Raw genomic sequence first — 21,758 nt, 5'->3', positions numbered from 1 at the left:
GTCTCAAAACCAGAATCACAGAGTGTGAAGCTCTGGAAGGGACCTTTGAGCTCCCTTTGCAGATGAGGAAACAGGCAGAGAGAAGTGAAGGAATTTGCCCACGGTGATACTACTAACGAAGTACAGAGCCAAGTCTCATGACTGTAAGGCTAGTGTTGTTTCCACTATACCATGTGGGATTTGAAATGATGTTTCATACAAAAATGGGATAACTTAATTCATTTTTCAATTCAATCGAACATTTCTTAAACACCTATTCCCACTACATCCAGAGGAGGGAACTAGGTGCTGAGGGAGAGACGAAGATTAGCTGAGAAACAACAGTCTACAGATATCATAGTGGTAGATATCTCTAGGGCTGGGGGAAGAAGGGGAGGAGAGAAGGGAAGAAAAAAAAGGAAAAAAAGAAATTTACATAATAATTTTGTTGTATATTTGGAGGGAACAACAAATTGTACATGGTAGATTTGCAGCTTCTTGTGCAATCATCATTTTTGTCATACTGTTATGGAAATGTTTGTTTTGTTCTGTGAAGTAAAAATAAAATAAAATAAAAAGACACAGTGCATATCCACATGGTACCAAGTTCATCATTAAAAGAATCATTATCTTAACATAGACACTTCCTATGCTCCAAATAACTAGATGGGTTTTATGACAAATCACCTCTAACAAATCATTATTCTGCAACAAAGTCAATGTACTCATTGGAACTGCTTCAGTAAATTCAGTGACTCATGAATGTGTGTATACACTCTCCAATACTCGCATGGCATACATGCTATTTGAATTTGTCTAATCATTAAAAATCATATATTTGATCAGAAATCATAAATCTACTGATATAAAAGAGCCCAAGAAAAATCCACTGTAAGCATGTGTGCCAGGATGCAAACAAAACGTTACCTGTGGCTTTCTTCATAGTATTCCGGGGCCGGGCAGGTGTGGGTAGAGGAGATTTCACTGGCTCTTTAGGACCTTCTTGGCAGTCACCACCTTTAAACCCAGGGCAGCATCTCCATTCCAGCTGTGTGACCGTCTTGAACTTAATCGTATATCTGGGCCTGAAATTAACTCGATACCTGAAAAAGAAAAGGTCAATGATTTCCTTTATTATTTTGTTTTTAAATTACTACCCTCATTCCTAGGATTGTGTCTGAATGAGGGGACTTCTGCTCCTGTATCCAATATGATCTAGAAGGGGCTTTCAGGTTCTCCTCAGTCTAGCTCTGCCCCCTGAAGATTACTTGAAGTCAGACTCCCATGATCTGGGGAATGAGGGCAAACCCAAGCAGTTGGCCAGGTATGAATAGTTGTGATGGACCTTATCCTGTTTCTCATGGAAACTTTCTGTACCCTAAACTCTTTACTAAGGTCAAAAGAAACAGAAAACTTCTAAAAACCTTTGGCCCTCTGAACTTCTTTCCAGTCTTGACATTTATACCCTCTCTCCCCACCATCTATCTTTCTCCAACAATATTCATGGTTTCTTTGGTGGACTGTTCCATTTCTTATTCAGATTTCTAAAAATAAAGCCAGTATCTGGAGTACTTCCATAAATACAAAAATCCTGCAAACATTTCCCTATTTCCCTTACGAGAAGGTACCAGATCCAGGATGACTGGAGGTCAGATGTTAGTCAAAATTAGTTCTGGAGGTAGAAAGAAAAAGCAAAAACAGTCCTTGACATCAAGGACTTGTGGGGGAGACAACGTGCCCATAGATAGATATATACAAGATATGTACATATGTACATACAAAGCAGATGCAGAGGTAACCTTAAAGGGGAAGACACTAGGGAAGACCTTTTGTGGAAAGCGGCATTTGAACTGAAAATATCTATTATATTGTACTTCGAGCGCTAGATTCAATCAACCAACAAGCACTTATTAATCACCTCCTATGTGCCAGCCACTGCACGGGGTGCTCAGGACACAAAGACAAAAGTGATTGCTTGAGTCTGGATCAAAAAGGCTTCACTTAGATGATGGAGCTTGAGCTGAGTTTGGAAGGAAACCCAAGATTCTAAGAGGTGGGGATAAGAAAGCAGTTTGCTCCTTCTAGGCAGGGGCCAGAGCCAGTGCAAAGACATGGAGATGGGAAATGGCCTTCCTGTGTGAGAAATTGTAAGCAGTGTGAGTCATCAAAGGGTCTTGGATCTAGAGCTAGAAGAAATCTTAGAAGCCATCTAGTCCAATCCCGAAACTGAAGGCAAATTTACACAAAAGTAGTAAACATCAGAGATGAAATTTGAACCCAAGTCTTCTGACTTCAGAGCCTATGAAACCAGGTTAAATCAAATTGGGACAATTAAGGCCAGCCTACTGCTTCCTACTACTACCAAAAGGTAGTATAACAAATTCCTTTCTAACCAGGGTAAGCTAACTAAACTTTCTTGCCTTTCTACTCAAGACAGACGATGGTAAAAGATCATCTCTACTGTAAAGCAACCCATGTTGAGAGAGGTTGGGTATAGTAAGATCTTGGGCTCTGGAGACTGTCTCTCTGGAAGAGGTAAAACTCTTGAAAATGCCCCCTTACCAGCAGCAAAAACCTTAGGAGTTGGGAGTGCAAGACCAACATCTATATTTAATTGTGGGATGTGCTGGGGCCTATAATAAATTATTATTTATTTGTTTGTTTAATTATTTAATTTAATTTTATTAAATTATTTATTTTATTAAATTTTCTATTTAAATTATTAATTAATTTATTTATTTATTTATTATAATTAAGCCCTTTACTACTCCAAGATGTCCATGATCTCATGGCCATGGGTATTTGCTCCATCAGTATAGATTTCAACCTATCCAGGCCTTCTTATGCTGTGAGAGCTTGTCCAAATTCCTCCATCCGTGCCCTGTAGAGAATGTATCCAAAGTGCTAAAGGATTTTCTTTAGGTCTCAAGGCTTCCAATGCAGCATTCTGGCTGGCTGTTTTATCCCTTGTTCTTATACTAAGTGAAAAAAATAAAGATGAACTAAGAGGATCCTGACTGAACGGAGGTGGAGAGTGGGAAGGTGAAGAAACTGGAGAGGCTAGGTAGGGACCTTTGGAGTCTTTGCAGTGGGACATGGCTTGTTTACCTGCAGGTGGTGCTCAGGGTTAATTTCTGAACCTCCTGGTGCTCTGCTGAGAAGCTGCTTGGGGACAGGGCCAGAATCTACTGCAGCAATGATGGAGTGCTAATCCAGGAAGGAGGCAGGTATCTTTCCTGCCTCAGGATGAAGTGGGTACATGAGCCCAAGCTGGGTGGGAGAGAAAGGTCCACATCCACATCTCTCAGTGGTCCTACTTAATAAATGTTTGTTGAACGAATGGATAGACTCAGATATCTCTATAGTCTCTTCTAGCTCCAAAGGTTATAAATTCCTAAAAATGATGGTAACATTTCTCTGAAAGAAGAACTTCACATCTGAAGATAACTCTACTAACTGACAATGATGAATGCCACCTCCACAGGCCCAGAAAGCAGCTTTGTGTTTAATTAAAGGTGCTTTGTTCAAAGGTGCCCCCAGAAGGCTTTAAAATCAAGGGCCAAGAGGCTAGCTCTCAACCTGTCTTTCTTCTTTATCCTTCCTGCCAGCAAACAGGACTGTACAATCTGTTTCCTCATATCCATTTTTAAAAATGGGAAAATTCTGATTTGTGTTTTGTCTCTTGAAGAAAAAGAACATAGTAATATTAGGGGGTGGGAACAGTGTATAATTTCAGAAAAACTTACTGAACCCAGCCAAGTCCCTTGGACTGAGTGGGTAAAGCTGTTTGCTCTTTAATACTGCCTACCTGGCAGTATTTGAAGTAACAGAATCAGGTAAGGAAGACCAGGCCAGGCGAGGAATATCAAAGAGCTTGATGTCTCCTCCTCCAAAGAGGAGGAAAGAGAAGCCTGATCTTCAACACCTCAGACAAGGAGTGGGCTGATCTCCATCATACTGAGCCAGCACAGGCCACACTTTGTAAAATCCCTAACTTTGTAAATGCTTTTCTTCCTTTTATTCCTCCCTGAAAACCACTTACAAACTGGCTCAAAAGTGATATGAATTTCTCCTGCAGTCAATCCCAGTTCTCCTCTTGCTCTAATAGTCTCACTTTATAGCTATGGAGTCCTAGAGAATAGCAATCATAGCATTTTACCCCCAAGCTGAACATATGGAAGAATCTTCCCTGGAAAAATGATGAAGAATACACCTCACTGCCATGGGAAACATCCTGGAATTTTACTTTATTTCTTCCTAAAAAAATTAAAAATTAATCCTAGGCTTTGTTTCTGTTGTTGTTTACTAATATTATAATACCCCCAAATAAAAATTGATCATAATGAAACTGTAAATTCCATAATTTAGTGTTTTCAGATACATGTGAATGTTAATTTTAAAAGTCCTTTTCCCAAATCTCTTTCTAAATTCTTTTTCTTCTCTACATTATTAAAGTTTTATTGATATCCTTTGTTTTAATATGAGTTATTTCCCAATCTCATTCCATGTTAACTGTGAAAAAGTGGGTTAGTTCAGAGCAAACTAACCAACAAAATGACCCTATCTGACAAAGTAGGCAATACTGCTCACCTGTAATCATTCACTTCTCTACTGAGAAGAAGAAAGTATGTTTTTATAATCTGGATGTTTTTCCAGGACAAAGATTAGTCATGCAATATTATTGTCCCTTTGCTTGGCAGTTTTATGAACTCCAGGCCATGGGAAGTCCTAGTGTTTGGATGAGACCCCAGATACCTAGCCCTGGGATCCCAATTTGGAAGAGAGAATGGTAAGGGATAATCCAGCCCTATCTTTTCCATCTTTGGTGATTTTCCTAGACCTAAATGGCTTTGAGGAAACTTTTAGCTTTCTCCACCACCACAATGCTGAGCCACTATGCATAACCCCTGAGTGCAAAGGAGGGAAGACGGGAATAAAAATTGGACTCATTGCAAAATGATGACTGGGTTTTAAAACAACCCTTCCCTCCCTGCCCAGGGCAGAGCAAGGAAATATTCATCTCTACACCTCTAGGGAGCTCACCAAGGCTCAGAATTATGGGACGGTAACTGGGATCATTTTAGTCAACAGAGAACTATGAGAGCTTGGGAGATATTCATAATCCATTCTGACACATCACCTATCCAGCTTCAGGGGACTCAAAAGAAGTCCACAGAGATTCAGGGAATAACTGAATCAAAGGGGAGGGACATGTAGCTAATGGTCTCTTGGTCATAATTCATTTGATGAAACAACTGTGCTTTAACCTGGGCTCATGCCCCATCCAAAGAACACTGTGGACAACTAATTGGTTCCAGGATCACACTTTGGGACTATGAAAGATAAGGTTCAGAGAAGCCTTGGGACAGGGCTAGATGGCTCTAAGAACCTAAAGCCACCTTGAGCTTGCCCTAGAACAGACTTGAACTCTGGAATCAAACCAGAACCAATCTCCACTGGTTCCTTCAGGTCATTATAGTCTAGCGAGATAAAAACAACATTAACAATTATAACCTTATGGGATTATTCTGAACTATATACTAGGTTCCAGAAGCAGGTCCATAAGGCAAGCAGCTGTTCTTATGAGCTAAATTTCTTCCCTTGCAGCATCCCTTTTCTCTAAATGAAATGCTCTCTGCCTCTGCAATAATCAAACAATACTAATGGGTGTCTTACTCTGTTCATCTGTTCTGCAAGTTCTACAAATCTTTAAAAGTTCATTTTCTCATCTCAGTAAGAAGAATTTTACCTAGATTTCAAGCAGGTCTCTAAAAAGATGCACACAATACAAAAATATAACTAATCAGTACCTCCTGGGGATACAATCTGTGCTGAATTTCTAGTGAAAACGTCTTACTCATCCAGTCTTGGGTCTGGCAAGAAATACCTTAGAGGATGAAACTCCTTGCTATATTTTGAGAACTGCTCACCAAATCTAAAGAGTAATGGACTAGAGAAAGTGGGAAAATAAGCAAAATAAAAGTATCTCTTTCCTGCTTACTAGCGTAAATCAGACGTGTGATCTGTGAAGACAGAACTATCCAAACAGACTGGAATAATCGACATTCACGACGGTGATAAGCGTTTTGTCAAATTTGGAACAATAACCATAACTCACATTTATATAGGATTGTACCAATGTAGTTTCCTTGCAATGACCCTATGAGATGTGGAGAGTAGTAGTATTATCCCCATTTTCACATGAAGAAGCTCAGAGAGATTCAGTGACTTGCTATGATCATATAGTTAATATCAGAGGTTGGATTAAAACCCAGTTCTTCCTGACAGTGCAAGTCCAGCACTTTATCCATGATGCCATCTGGGCTTCTGAAAGGAAGTCTGATGTGATGTGCAAACCACTGTTGTACCTGGAGTTGGGAGGCCTGTATTTGAATTCTACCTCAAACACTTGGCAGCTCTATGGGCAAGTCACCACCTTGGCCTCAGCCCTTCTACTACCTATGACACAGGATTGGGGTAAAGAGCGTTTTGCAAAGCTAAAAGTATTATATAAATGAGAGTTGTTATTATTACTTCTATTGTCTTAACTTCCAAATTGAGCAGCAATTTTATTGCAGCCATCACTGGCTCCAATGAAATAAAGGATTCCAATTTACAAAGTCTAAAAAAAGGGCTTCACTTTGTAAACTGAAAAAAAGCGAGTTATATGCCAAGAACAGACTATGTTTTATGAAATCTTTTGAGATTTTTAAAAGGGAGGTCATTGTTGCTATTGTTAAAATAACAATCTGCTAAAAGTAAATGAAGTTAGACTGTGATATTGGGATCAGTTACTGGGTCTCAGCTGCATCTCCAAGCCCAGTAAGTTGCCATAACCATCTCCAAAAATGGAGTGGGGGCTTCATGGACAGAGGGGGACTTTCTCTCCAATGCATCTTCTGCTGACAATGAAAATCTTTGCAAGCAACATTCATTCCCTATAAGGCAACTATGATACATATGCCAATAGCACCAAAAGTGCTTGTTATAATAATCAATATATCTTTCAAAGAATGTCCATTCATACCTCCTCAACTACCTTTATGAATGCAGTTGTTTTATGACAATGGTGGGCAGGACAACTCTTTAGAGGTGAATGTAACTGAATTGGAAATATCTCACTTCGACTTTCTATAACATCAAAATGTCAAGATGCTACAAATCCTTAGACAAACATATTGCTGAGAAAGAAAAGATATCTAATAAACATAAAAATCAGCAGATTTGTTCAGCCTCGATTAGATCAAAACATAAAAGTATTATAATAGAGGATGTGTTTAAACACCAGCACTCCCTCCTGGTTTACCTGCTTTCTATTACAAAAAGTAAATGTTAACTACTTTTTTTTTTTTCATTTTTATCTTAAGTAACAGTAACCACTGACATGAATGAATAGACTTGTATACTTAAAAAGTCCAAATCCTAGAACAGACAACAAATCTTTTTGTCTAAACTGAATATTCTGATCAACCTCATTAAGGAGTGCAGGTTTCCCCCATCTTATTCCCTTGATAATGCTTCACCTTCACTGCGAAGAAAACAGTTATCCACAGCCCTAAACAAGCTAGAGGAGGGCCTCCTGGCAGCATCCCGACAGCAAAGGTCAATCTCAAACCACCACGGTAGAGAGAGAGTTTGCTCTTCTCTGAATCAAAAGTACTAACTTTTTTCTGAGCAAGCTTGCATTGCTAAGCCTGATGTCATGTTGAGTGAGATGCAGGGTGTGTCCTTCACCAAGAGATACAACTTTTGCTTATGATTTCTAATGGTTTTTGACTCCTTTTTTTAAAACTGATGTTATTTTCCAAATACAACGGTATGTAAAACTTCCACCCTGCTCTGGGAAGGAAAATGAGAAGATTCTATAAGCCAAGCCCATACATATAATACTTTTCTAGGTAGTATGTAAATGCTTTGTACTACTAAAAACTGCTCCCCCAAATCAATCAAACCATCCCAATTGTGGTTCTTATATCACATTCCTTCATTCCTGTAGTCAGAATGACACTCTACACACACACACACACACACACACACACACACACACCCTTACTGCCATCTGCTAATAAACTTATTCTTCTTTGTTCCCAAAATACACACTCTATGAGAGCATTTATGGACATCACCCATTAATATGAATGATTCTCACAGATATTACCTTAGATGCTCTAAAAACCCAATCTTTTGCTCAGAGACTTTAAGTAGGTTATTTGTTTGGGGGTTTTTTGTTTGTTTGTTTGTTTTTACTTTCTTCTCTTTTTTCAGTTTGAATACTTATCTCTCCTCCAGCTAACTTTAAAGATAGAAGAAAAGGTGGTTTTAATTCAGTAAGAAATCTGTGATAATTTATTTATCCTCTTCCTTTTGTTTTTCTTATTTTGTTCTTTATGGGTTCTGCAACAGAGTTGCTTAGGGAAACAAAAGATCTCATCAGGAAATGGAGGTAATTACAGCTTATGGCATTTCTGACTCTTTTAGAACAGTTTAACAAACAGCTCACAAGCCATTTGTCACCTCTGAGTCCATTTTCTTGCCAATTTTCTTAGTATCATACATAACAGCATTTAACTACTTAAGGAAAGTTGATGATCACATAGATAATGCGAAAAGGCATTTTATAAAGTAACACATAAATGTGAGCTACTATTAATTATAAGTTAATTCATCTTGATTTGCTAAATCTACTTTCCAAGGAGTGGCAGGATGGTCTTGTAGACAGAATCAGAAATCTGGAGACACAAAGGACCCAGTCTCATATGACACCTCTACCACACAGGCTATGTGACACTAGACAAGTTATTTACCATTGCAATGGGATCAGTGGCAGCTAGGTGGCACAGTGGATAGAATGCTGGCCCAGACCTGAGTTCAAATGTGACCTCAGAGGCTTACTGGCTGTGTAACCCAGGGCAAGCCACTTAACCCTGTTTGCCTCAGTCTCCTCATCTGGAAAGTGAGCTGGAGAAGGGAAATGGCAAACCACTCCATTATCTCCGCCAAGAAAACCCCAAATGGGGTCGTGAAGAGTTGGGCACAACTGAAAATGATCAAAGAAGTACAACAATGTACCAAGCAATTCTGCAGCATTATAAACTGCACAAAAGCTGCTAATTTGGATTAGTGGATGCTAATGAAATCAAAGCTATGAACAAAAAAAAATCTTTAATGGTCAAAAAGCATTGTTTTTGAAGACTACCGTCTGTGGAAGAACTAAAAACAACTCAATATTTATGTTTTTAAACAACAACACTCAATATTTCTGATTCTCAACAGTGAAAAGGTGTGGAAGGCTGCATATTGTCAAATGCTTGAGATCTGTCAATGGGTTTTTCTCACTTTTTTCTTAGTTACAGGGGAGGAGTCAACTGATGGATGTGAGAAATTACTCTCATATTAAAAAGGTATCAATAAGGGCTATTAATTAAGAAAACACAAGGAAAAGGGAAGCTAAGTCAGAGATATATATTCACTCAATTATTCAAGCAAAGATTGGTAGAATGCCTAATATGTGCAAGATATTATATTGGACATGTCAGTGGCCAATTAGGTGGCCAAAACAGGCAAACTAAAAAGGTAGGGAGGGTGCTGAAGCCAAAGGCCAAAATACACCACAAACCAAATAATTGCCAACCTCCACATAACCTAATGTTTACTAAATTTAACCCCTACTGCATATTCTTGCTACTTGAAAAGGTTACTGTAATAATCATTCATACTTTATCTACCATTTTCTATTACTGTACATATGGTTTTTAACACCATTGTTCTAATGCCTAACATTTGTTATATATTTACCATCCTAGCAGTTGCTCAGAAAAAGTCCACAAACTACTGACTCTTTTTCATTAAAGCAAGGACTTTGTGCATTTTGCTGCGTCTTCAAATGATGCTTACTGCCTATGTCTTTAGATAAGCCACTTCATCTTCATGGATCTCAGTTTCCTCATTTGAAAAATGAGAGAGTTAGACCACAGGACCTCTGACATCCCTTCTAACTTTACAGCTTTGATCCTATGATGAAGTCTTCTGATTCATCTCAGAGATAAGTGTGACCCTGGGGCAAGTCACATCACCTCTCAGTACCTAGATCACAGGCGTCAAACCCAGAGGCCGCAAAGTGCTCTAGCATACCAGAAACAGATCAAAAGATAATGGGAAATGTTTAACAAAATAGATAAAAATATAATACAACATAGACAATGTTAAATTTGTGGCATCCTAAGTTTATACATGGCTGGTGGGAATCCATTTCTATTTGCGTTTGACAACACTGTCCTTGACAATTCTGTAAGACTATAAGTTGCAAAGCAGGTACTGATCTACACTGGTAAAGGGTGTTTCCTCACTGGGAATTCTCTTTCCTAACAAAATCACAGGTTTAGTTCAAAAGAAAGTGTTTGCTCCAAACTAAATTACATGAATTGATCTCTACCTACTTCATACTCCTTGAAAAAGAGGAAATTCTAGTTATAGTCAGTAATTTGTTTTATTTTAAAAACACTGACTACCTTTGACCCTTCTATTAAGTGTTGTGGAAGCAATAAAGGACTTGGCATCAAGAGATCCGTGTTCAGATCCCCTCTCTGACATTAGTCATCTGACCATTAAAAAGTCATTAAATCTGTGCCTCTATTTCTTCATATGTAAAATGGAAATAATAATACAGAATTGTTGTGAGGAAAATACTTTTGGTTAGAAATTATTCCTTTCATTCTCACAACAGCCATGGGAAGCAGGTTTTAAAACCCTCATATTCCTAGGACAAAAAAGACATACATCCTTGGACAACAATGGTCTAACTATCATTTCAACTAACACTTCAATGCATTTCAGAAACCAAAATTGGATCTGCGAAGTCATTTTCATAGCTTCAAAGTATCCGTTTAATTGGCTTTTCATTTATCAGTGCTGTGGCAAATATTATTTATTATAAATATTATTTAATATAATAATTACAAATATATTATTTACAAATTATTATTTAAAATAATTATCATAGACACAACTACTTTACTTTGTTTTTTGAGGGCAATTTAGTATACTGGAAAAAAACCCACTGGATTTAGACTAAGAAAATATGAGTTTGATTTCCTACTTGGCAAAGCTTTGAAACAAGGCCTTCCTGACTTCAAGGTCACCTCTCTATCCTTTACACCAATGATGACAAACAAATAGAAACAGGGGCTGCTAAACTACATATTAATATGATCTATGCTTTATTGTGCTCTTATTTGTTTGTTAAATGCTTCCCAACTAGATTTTAACCTGAGTTGAGTGGCACTTGGAAACATTGTGGCCTACATGTAGCCTGCAGACCACATATTCAACACCTCTGCCTCATGCAGTGTTAAGGGAGAAAATAAATGCTTTACCTGGCTAGTTGTTTTGTATGATCATGAAGTAGAATGGCTTCTAGATTATGTGAGAGTGATCAAAGGATGACATATTTGTTCTGGATGGAAAACTAATACATCATGTCTTACACGTCACACATAGTTATTGATTTAGGAAGCAATAACTAAATGTTTCACAATTCTAATTAAAAATTTTAACACACACATATTGGAAGCGGAATGGTTAAGAACCATCAAGAAGTTCTAACTGTTGTGTCCACCCTCATTCATCGAACATTTACAACCTTCATTTACCCGATTTGTGCAAGATATTTAGACCAAATCTGATGTGAACCATACACAGGCCAGAACAGTGAAATGCCTCGGACTGGGAAACTCTTCTCCCCTACATCATAGTTTTGTTGTAATTAAAACATCATTGCTTATTACCTCTTGGCAGGGAGGTGATAGACCAGGAAAAACAGTGTGGGACATATATCTTCATATGCAGCCAATGGGTGGATTCTTTTTTCGCTTGACCAGGCTTATTTATTACAAGTAATCACTGTTTCTTTTTCTTTTTGGAAGGGGAGATTTGGGGAAGGTAGTGAGGGTATCAATAGTTATACTTAGAGAAGAATGTCAATGAATCATAAAAGAAAAAAAAGAAGGAAGTTCAGAAAAGGATACAGACAAGTATTAATTTAGATACAATGCTAGAATTACTATGTTAAATTCAAATTACATATTTTTAAAACCCAAGTTCTACGTAGTGAGGGAAAAAAAGACAAACTGTATGTTAACAGACTTTCATAGTTTCATATACAACCCTTTTTTAAAATTTTCCTGTGCATACTGAAATGGTCATGTTTGTTGGTATTTATTAAGTTCATATTAAAAAATAGAACTTTTCAAAATCAGCAGCTATTTTTTAATGAACATGGGGTAAAGAACTGTGTGTGGACATGCCAAATCAGATGCAGATACAATACACCATTTTTTCTTTATTTCTTTTGACAAGCAGGCCATGGCAGAAGGATCTGGGCAAAGCAGAAGGATCAGATGCCATCTTTATAAAAAATAAATTTTTTTAAAGAAGAATCACCATTTTTTTGTAAAATGTACCCTGAACAATGTTTCATTCAATTCAAGTTTCTGTATACTGTACCTGATCACAGGTTTTTTTTATAAAATTTTGAAGAGTTGGAAGAAAAATTGAGATATCCTATAACAACAGAAATCCTTTTCATCAAACTAATCCCTCCCTTTCTGCTGCTTGTACAAGCTTCCTCAGATCACAAACTAGAAATACTTTTTTTTCTTTCTGAATTAGGGTGGATATAGTACAGCATAACTGAAAGTGCATTTTTCCTGAAAGGCTGACACTGCAAAGAATGATATTTAAGGAGCATTTTCTCATCTTTTCCTACATTAAAGAAAATAAGAACAGCTGGGTCCTTTTGTAGGACACACCCCAAAAAAAGTTTGCCTTCTGCAACATTTCCACATCAGGAGTACAACAAACTCTAACGAACTTGCCTACTTATGTTCAACACCCATCATTACTGCACAGTGGTCAAAGAAGAGATAACCAAGTGGTGAATTAATTTTTGGAAATTAATTTTTCAGAGCATTTTCTTTTCAGGCAGAAAATGCCACAATATTTTTAAAACATCATATACTTCTTGTATCTCCTGGAAAGTCCTTTATTTTTTTTTCCTTTTTTTTTTTCAGAGAGAGAGAGATGGTAACTGAGCCAGAAGATGAAAACAGTTTATTTCTCAGGGCTCTAGTTGGCCAAAAAGCTGCTCTTCCAGAGAAAGAAACAATTTATTTGGGCAAGAAAGAAGTTACCTAGTGATTAAAGAAAAAATTAGAACCTTTGGATGACTATTTAAAAAGACAGTCCATTCAATTCTAGCCTAAGGTTATCAATTTTAGACTAATACACTAGTTAAAAATATCATGTGACTGTGTTCTAACTGGCACCTTCTATACTGTTCACACTCATTCAACATGCAATAATATTTTAATATTCCCCAAAAAGGAAGTGCCCTTTGTGCTATGAGTAATAATTAAAGCAATATGTTAACCATTCCATTCAAAGCTGAACACATTATCAACACTAATTAAACACTACTTGTAATGACTGAACATGGAACATGCAACCCAACTATTCAGTCTTAATTGATTTAATACCAATGCTGAAATGCAATAGACATCCAGGGTGGTTATCAACACAGCTCGATGTGAAAAATTTCCCATTTACCATATTCCTATATAGGCAGCTAGGTGGTGCAGTGGATAGAGTGCCAGGCCTGGAATCAGGAAGACTCATCTTCCTGAGTTCAAATCTAGCCTCAGACATTTAGTAGCTGTGTGATTCTAGGCAAGTTACCTAACTGCATTTGCCTCAGTTCCTCATTTGTAAAATAAGCTAGAGAATGAAATGGCAAACCACTGTAGTATCTTTGCCAAGAAAACTCCAAATGGGGTCACAAAGAGTCAGACATGACTGAAAACAACTGAATAAAAAAAATATATATATTCTTATATGCATCAGAACTATAAGCTACTTGCATACTTTAGTTTTTAAAGAAATTTAATTCTTGATTCAGCTATTTAATTTCTTCTTCTTCTCCTCCTCCTCCTCCTCTCCTCCTTCTTTTTTTAGCATACGGGGGACTACCCAGCAAGGCACGCTCTTGTTAAGTACTGGGCAAACACTAATCTTTGATAAACTTTGTAAAATGTTCTGTAGTTGTTGTTGTTCGATTTGGGTTAGCACACATTCTACTTTAAAGTGCTAGGATGTCTTCCAGGGACAAGAGCCTATCAGATAGTCATGCTGTTAAGTGCCAAAATCTGACTTGTTCAAAACCAGAGCATGGCCTACGCTCACATTCTAAGAATAAGAGGTAGCAAAGACAAAATGCATGAGAAAACCTTTGAAAACTTCTCAGAACTTCAGTGTAGTTCAGTAATTTTTGCCCATTGAATGCAATGGATAGTAGTAAAGATGACGAAGAGAAAGAGAACCATGGTGGGGAAGATAAACAGAACAGTAATGACTAAAATGATTGGAGGAGGGGGAAGGTCTGGACTTACAATTTCTTCGGGGTGGGGCATTCCTGTTATGGAAATTTTGTCCTCTCATGTAACTCAAGCAATTTGTCTATAATTCTAGTCTCAGGGAATTGCTTCGGGTACTGACAAATCAAGTAATTTTCCCTTGGTTACTCAGCTTGTATGTGTCTGAAGTAGGATTTGAACCCAGACCTTCCTGACTTCAAGGCCTCCTACTCTCTGTACTGTCATACTGCTTCTCATATGATAATAAAAATGAACAAAGCATCTCTGCTTGAACTGAAAGATATGCTAGGGGGGAAAAGACTTTAAAAGTAAAATTTTACATGGTCATTCTGTATATACCTATATACTGTATACCTATGTATTTTTTTCTTTTAAAAGAAAGTTAACTTTAAGTCTACATATTTAACTTTAAGTCTATATATTTACCAGGTGACACTAAGATCCCTTAACTCTGAATTCTGTGTGATTCTATTCAGATGCTGTCTATAGTCGATCCAATATGGTCATTCAATCATACTGCTTCCCTACTGACATCTAACTGAGATTTTCAGTATTGACAGAATGGGAGTTCCCATTGGAGGAGACAGAATTTTGAAGGAGGGAGCGCAGCAGCATAAAGGCACTGGTGCCCTGAGAGAATAAGGGCCACTAGGTAGAGCAGAATGGTGAAAGCCAGGGCTGGAATCCAAATCCTAAAATTGGTTGTTCTTACTTTGCTGTATTTGTGTCTTAGACACCAAGGTAAACCTGACCAAGTCACAGATATCCTCATATCAGTGTTTCTACTGGCCCCCAGCAATGGGTACATTTTGATCTAACGTGGAAATTAAATGATTCTAGAAAAAGTAGTAAAGTACACAAAGGGCTGGACTGAGAGCCCTGGGTTGTAATGCTGGCTATGCCGTTAACCAGCTCTGTGGGCAAGTCAGTTAACAACTATGGACTTCAGTTTCTCTCATTTGTAAAATGAAATGATTAGAATAAATGACCTTTAAGTTCTCTTCCTGCTCTGAAATGTTATGATTTTAAATACTTTTTTTTAAAAAAAATATGGAATAAATGGCCATCTGAATTATTTTCAAGATCCTTGAGTAATTTTAATCTTCCTTAAATTATTTTTTTAAGTTTTCAAATATACCCTTTTTGCCTCAAACAAAGAAAATAATGGTTTGTGAATGTTCCACGCCTTTACCACAGTGATCGGATAACAGAAAGAACAGTATTTTGACTCATGTACTAAAGAGGGGCATGTACATATATACACTTCTGTGTTTATGTGTTCCTTTTTTGCTAGTCGTCTGCTTAGAGACATTTGCAAGTTGGAATCTTCACATTCTTTAGTTATACTTTTTTTCATAGAAGTGTCAGAGGTGAAGGGGAAGAATTACAGACTTGCTTCCTCTTAGGATCACAGAGATTTAGAATTGGAAGGGACCTGAGAAGTCAACCAGAGGGCCAGAGTAAATGAAGGCTAGGATTTAAACCTAGGGCTTCTGACTCAAAAGCTAGCATTGCTTCACTACCCCATCTCCTTTTTTCAAATTCCATTTTCCTACCAGGAAGGAGGTTTGGAGGTAGGCACGAGCAAAACTGAGAAGGAAAGGAAAAGGCAGAAGGAAAGCTGCAGATAGAGAGCGCATACTGTCTACCATGATGGTGTTTGGTAAAAAATTAAAAAAATTTAAAAAAAGAATTCTACCACATTATTTTACAATACAAAACTCAAAAAATGTCAACACATGAAAAAAGCCAAGCAAATAGCAATCTGATTTTCCCTGGAGGTAAGCTAATCTTGGGTCTTCCCAGACGTTGTCCTCAAGAGTTATTTTTCTTTGCCACTGTTGTAACTTAGGAGATATTTTATCATGGAGTTGGCTGTTATTTTCAAGATTCTAATTTGTCATCTCTGGGAACAAGGTATGTGGTGAGAAGGAAAGAACAATGGGGAGTTATGACAACGACTTTCCTCCAGGAAATGGAAGCAATTGGAAAAATTTGGTAAATGGATGTAACTAGAAAGGATTTTGCTATTGTTCTTATATTCACCATTCAAAGCACTGTCATCTTTCTATAAAAAGCCTGCAGTTAATTCTATTTATTGATCAGATGCATGCCTAGCACAGTCCTAGGCATTGTGTCAAATGCAAAGGGTCTATAATACTCTGTTCTATTCTTGAGGTGGTTATAGTTTAATTTTATTTAAGCTTCTATTAGTCTTAAGCCATTACCTTATCGACTCTTCTATGCCTATGCTCACTCTCACTAACATAAACAGGAATTTTGTGGTTAACATACTATAACTACAGATGGGGGACAATAAAACCAAGGTACAATTTGAATAATTCTGTTAAGTTACTCCAAAGGTGCCTTGCTGTTTTCTCTAAGTCTCCCAATCTGTGACCAAATTCCAGAATCTCAAATAACTTCCTCAGTGTCATAGAGATACCTATCTTTACAGAATCACAGATGCAGAAAAGAAAGTAACATTAGAACTGAGACCCCTCTCATTTTACAGACGTTAAGCATCTCTTTGGAATACTTGAATACTTTTGTGAGCCAATCATACACATGCACCACTGTATGTGCCCGCAGAATACCTTTCAATACACATTTTCTCACTGATCTTCACCAATGAGGCCAGTAAGCTCCAACATACTTGGTTTTCAATACATCCTGCCGCCCTGGGAGTGCTGTAGTGGTCATAGCACTTCCTTAACCACCTTAACTCACATTAAGTAACCTGGGGCTCCAAAACACCAGCCCACATCTACCACACTTCTTCGGGCTTCTAGCTTTAAGTCACTATGCGGTTAACTCTCAGTAAATTATGCTGCTGCCAAATACAATGGGTGGATTTGTGGTGAAACACCCTAGGGAGATGAGGACTAGCCTCCCCAGCTTAACCCTTAAGTCCTTTCCCCAAAGGATTTCTTTCTTCTCTACGTCCAAATGTCACCAGCCTGAACTTGGCCCTTAATAAATGTTTATTAAGTTGAACTGACCCTCCAGGAAACCCACCTCCTGTCTTCTAGACTCCAGAAAGTTAAAAAGTACTAAAAAAAAGACTAAGGTGCTACTCTGGTGGTGGTGGTGGTGTATCCTAATCACCAAGAAAGGGACATGCAGAGAGGAAAAGGAAAATGGGAATGAGCACAGAGTAATAAAGTTGGAAAGGCCCTTGGAGGGCATCAAGTCTAATCCCCTTATTTTACAGATAAGGGACCTGAGGCACAAGCAGGTTAAATAATTCAGCCATAAGCCACACCGCTAATAGGTTTTTTAGGAAGTATTTGAATCCAGGCCTTCTTGCCACCAAGTCCACCACCTTATTCATTATGTCCCTCTGCCTCTCAAGGACTAAGAAAATGGTAGAAGGCACAAAGAAAAGGCTGATGATAAAGGTGAAAAACTAAAGGATAAAATTAAATAGAAACAACATGTTGCTGAAAGTATTTTTTATGCTTGTTACGGTCCAGACATCACTGTGGGGGATGTCCATCGATGCAACTCCTCAGGCACTGAAAAATTAAGTGGTCGCCCAGCTAGTATGTGTCAAAAGTACGACTTAAAACCAGTTCATCCAGATCTAAAAACAGCCCTCTGTGCCTTTTGCTATGTTCCCTTTTTCTGAGAGTATTATGGAGAATATATTCAACTTGGCAAAAATTTATTGAACATCTACTACATGTAATGTGCTATACTAGATGAGATTGTTATTAATAATGATGATGATGACACAATCTCTGTCCTCACAGAGCAATGGACTCCATTCACCATGTACATCCAAGCTCCTACCACATGCTTCTTCAGGTACTAAAGCCATAAACACCATGGCTCATAGCGACAAAAGTTACATGATTTTGCATTAGAGGTTTCACACCACAGCAAAAAGATTTTTCTTTGAATAAAAAAAGATTATGAGAATCTAATGAGCAAATGAATGTGAATGCGCTTGGAAAACTGAAAAAAACAAACCCAACCCACACCGTACAATCATGTAAGTCGGCATTATTATGATATTTTTACTTTGACGCTTCAGAAGTTCCATGATTTCTTCCACATGGGCTCTACCACCACTGACATAGTGGGCAACTTCTTTGTGTTGTACCTTAGTAGAGTTTCAAGAATTACTGGTATAAAAGAAAACTCATCACCTTGAGGGCAACCTTCTGAGGCTGAGCATCTCTGAACTTAATTGGCTGTCTGACAAAAGGTCACCTGCTCTCTACCTTTATCCAGAATTGTAGGTTGAACCTGATCTTCCTGAACTCTACTGGTCTGCATCTTCCCATATCTTGTTTTGTCTTTGGCCCATCACGACCCTTCCGGCCGTCTCCATCCCTCGTACATATTTTCCATCTCCCTCTGCCCCCACCATCCCACCTTTACCTCTCCAGCTCTAAGAACAGTAATCAAATCAACAGTACCACTGCTGATAAAAACATGTCAATTAACTGTTCTATTGCTCCAATCATTATTCTCTTTGACTTCTGTGTCTAAAACACTTCACTCTGGCCACAACTCCTCTATATATTGTTCTTCCCTGTTAGAATGTAAGCTCCTTGAAGGTGGGGACTGTCTTGCCTACTTACAGTTGTATTCCCAACACAGCACAGTGTATGACACAGAGAAAACACTTAATTAATGCTTTTTCATTCATTCATCTATTATGGCAGTTCAATACTACTATTGTCAGAGATAGTGGTGTCAACTTTAACTCTGGACAAGTTCTGCCAAGAGAAGGCTCCTAGAATGTATTTATCTGGACTGAGTGCTAGAGTTGGGGAAGGCACTGAACTTGGAAGCCCAGAGACCCGGCTCTAACACTAACTAGTAGTGTGACCTTATCTAGCTGAAGTTATTTCATGTCTTCGGGCTTCAGTTTCCTCATACATTAAAAAAAAAAAAAGGTGGGGGCTGGGGAGAGGTGGGGCTGGATTGGACTTCTATATTCTGGTCCCTTTTAGCTCTGAGATCACATAAGGAAGTCAAGCCCAAGATCTTAATTAGTCTCCTGAATTACCTTAGTCTTCAGTGTTTCCAAGTAAGATAATACTCTGATTTTCCTAACCTAACTTTCTTATAGACAATTTTCTTACTAACCTCAGTGAGAAGCCTCCTTCAAAATGTAATTAGGATGAGGGAAATGCTGGCACTCCACTCCTGCAAACACCACGTACCACAAATTCCTTACTCAGTGTTATCACTGCCACAGATGAGGCAGAGCTGACTAGCCCAGAGCCTCTTTCCTTTCATCCTCCCTACCCTCAGCTATAGTTTGTTGTTTTAAACCTAACCAAAAAATAAAATAAAATTGCTCCAAGATATCAAAGATACAAAGAAAGAAGTGGGAAAAAAAAACCTAGCATGATAAGTCTGTGTCAGTTTGTGATGTCAGAAAAATCTTGCCCTTTTCCAGTCGGCATATAACTGGAGGAGGTTCAGAAATGTAGATGAAATATTCCTGAGATACACGTGGCTATGCTTGGATGCTTATCCCCAACAATACTCCCTCTTTTTAGATTCTACTCTCCCAAAGACCCCAAAATATTAGTAGCAATTAGCAGTTCTAATATGAGTAGGAAGTTATGTGAATAACTGGAATTACTGCAACAAAGCATGAATGATGTATGAAAGGAAACAATGCCCATTCCAATTAGCAGAGAAGAAGGACAGTGTTGTTTTCTGCAAGCTGTAAATCAAAATACTTATTAGGAGGAGGGAGACCTCCTAAAGGCAACAGTTCACACACACACACACACACACACACACACACACACACACACACACACTTCTTCACCCCCCTCATAGAGGGTTGTGAACATCCTACATTGGCCTATGATTACCCAATGTCAAGTAGAAGTAGGTCATACTCCACTCATGACCAGAGACCTCAGAGATGCAGGTGTGAACACTAGGGAAAACCTCACAAAGGGGATGAAAATTTTTTCCTACCTAAGACAGTTTGGAGATTTGGGATACTTTAGACTCTCAGCCAAAAGGCTAGTAAGTTGCCTCAGAACCTCATAATACGAAATTGATAAATATTTGTTGACTGAATGAACAGCTTAGAGTTATTTCACCTGCTCCCTCCCTCCACTGCCTCCACCTCCTGAATCTCATGTGGTTTTCCTTTGAAAAGCACAAAAGTCCCTTGAAACAATATTCCCAACCTGGTGGGAGAAGGCTTATAATCATATCCGTGCACCCTTAAGGATTTCAGACACATCCTCCCAGGGTGAGTAGCTGCAGTCAGATGTAATTGTTAATTTTCAGTGTGAACATTTACTCCTCAAAAACTGGCAATCAGTACAAATCAGAGCTGTATTTATTGTTTTGTTGTTTGTCAAGACTTAAGAAAGTGTTAATAATGCAGATTATACTTAAAAGTGTGTGTTCATGCGTTCTCCCCTCAGTGGAGCCCTAGTTGTTAGACATTCACCAGCACAGCCCTGTATTGCTCTATTTGAGCTCAGCAGAACTACACTAGAAGGGTCAGGGAATAAAATCATTCCTAATCTGGAAACCTGGTGAATGGAGGCTAACAACAGCAATGAATAATAATAACAACAACTGGCATTTACATAGCACTTTCAGGTCTGCAAATTGCTTTATATCCAGTATTTCATTTGAGCCTCACAAACATCCCTGCATACTCAAGTCCAGGTCCATAAACCTAGGTAAGAGCTAGAAGTGGATTCAGGAGTCTATGCTGGGTCAGCCTGAAAAATTCACCCTGTGTCATCATTCTAAACAGGGAAAAGTGGTGTACATAAAAGGGCACTCCAAGTAGAAACTAAGCCACTATGCTCCATATGTAACTGTTTACAAAGTTAATCCTATAAACCCATCATAAGAATGAATTACTTTAAATAGGATTAGGCCTTTTGGTGTTTACTAAAAGTGTAGGGTTTACAGAGTTTACTCAGAAAGAAAACACTCCAGCGATCCAACCTAAGTCTCCCTCACCCCTCCTTTTTTTTTGAGTCTGGGTCTCCCTACGACTTGTACGGTGGAAGTGCTATTCCTACTGCAGCTCAGAACTCCCAAGCACAGGCAATCCACAAGCCTCAGCCTCCCCAGTACCAGTGATTCAGAAATACACCACCATGAACAGCCTGAATCCTATTTTTAAGGGCCATTTGCTGAACTGAATTCTTCCAAAGGATTTTGAAACATAAACTATTCTCATATATTATCTAATCACCTTCTCAGACTAAAAGCCATATTCAAAACAGGAGAAGAATAAAATTGTCACAAAACATGTAAGTTCATATGATTCTCATGTATTCTACTTTTCAGCCAAACTGGCCCACTTACATATTCCATTAGAGAATGTACTGAGGGAATTTT

At 38.2% G+C, this 21,758-nt stretch overlaps 1 protein-coding gene across 1 annotated transcript in view; it reads right to left on the bottom strand.

Annotated features, from left to right (window-relative positions):
* Positions 1 to 21,758, bottom strand: part of EMILIN2 (elastin microfibril interfacer 2) — a 60,821-nt gene that overhangs the window by 28,605 nt on the left and 10,458 nt on the right. The window contains exon 3 of the mRNA XM_020970682.2: positions 907 to 1,082. Coding sequence (XP_020826341.1) covers positions 907 to 1,082 — 176 coding nt within the window. The remainder of the gene's footprint in view (positions 1 to 906; positions 1,083 to 21,758) is intronic.

This window comes from Phascolarctos cinereus, unplaced genomic scaffold (genome assembly GCF_003287225.1).
Source record: "Phascolarctos cinereus isolate Bilbo 61053 unplaced genomic scaffold, phaCin_HiC Scaffold_4;HRSCAF=312, whole genome shotgun sequence".
Classification (NCBI taxonomy): Eukaryota; Metazoa; Chordata; class Mammalia; order Diprotodontia; family Phascolarctidae; genus Phascolarctos; species Phascolarctos cinereus.
The sequence above is the reverse complement of the archived record's forward strand: the minus strand, read 5'-3'. Positions and strand labels throughout refer to the sequence as shown.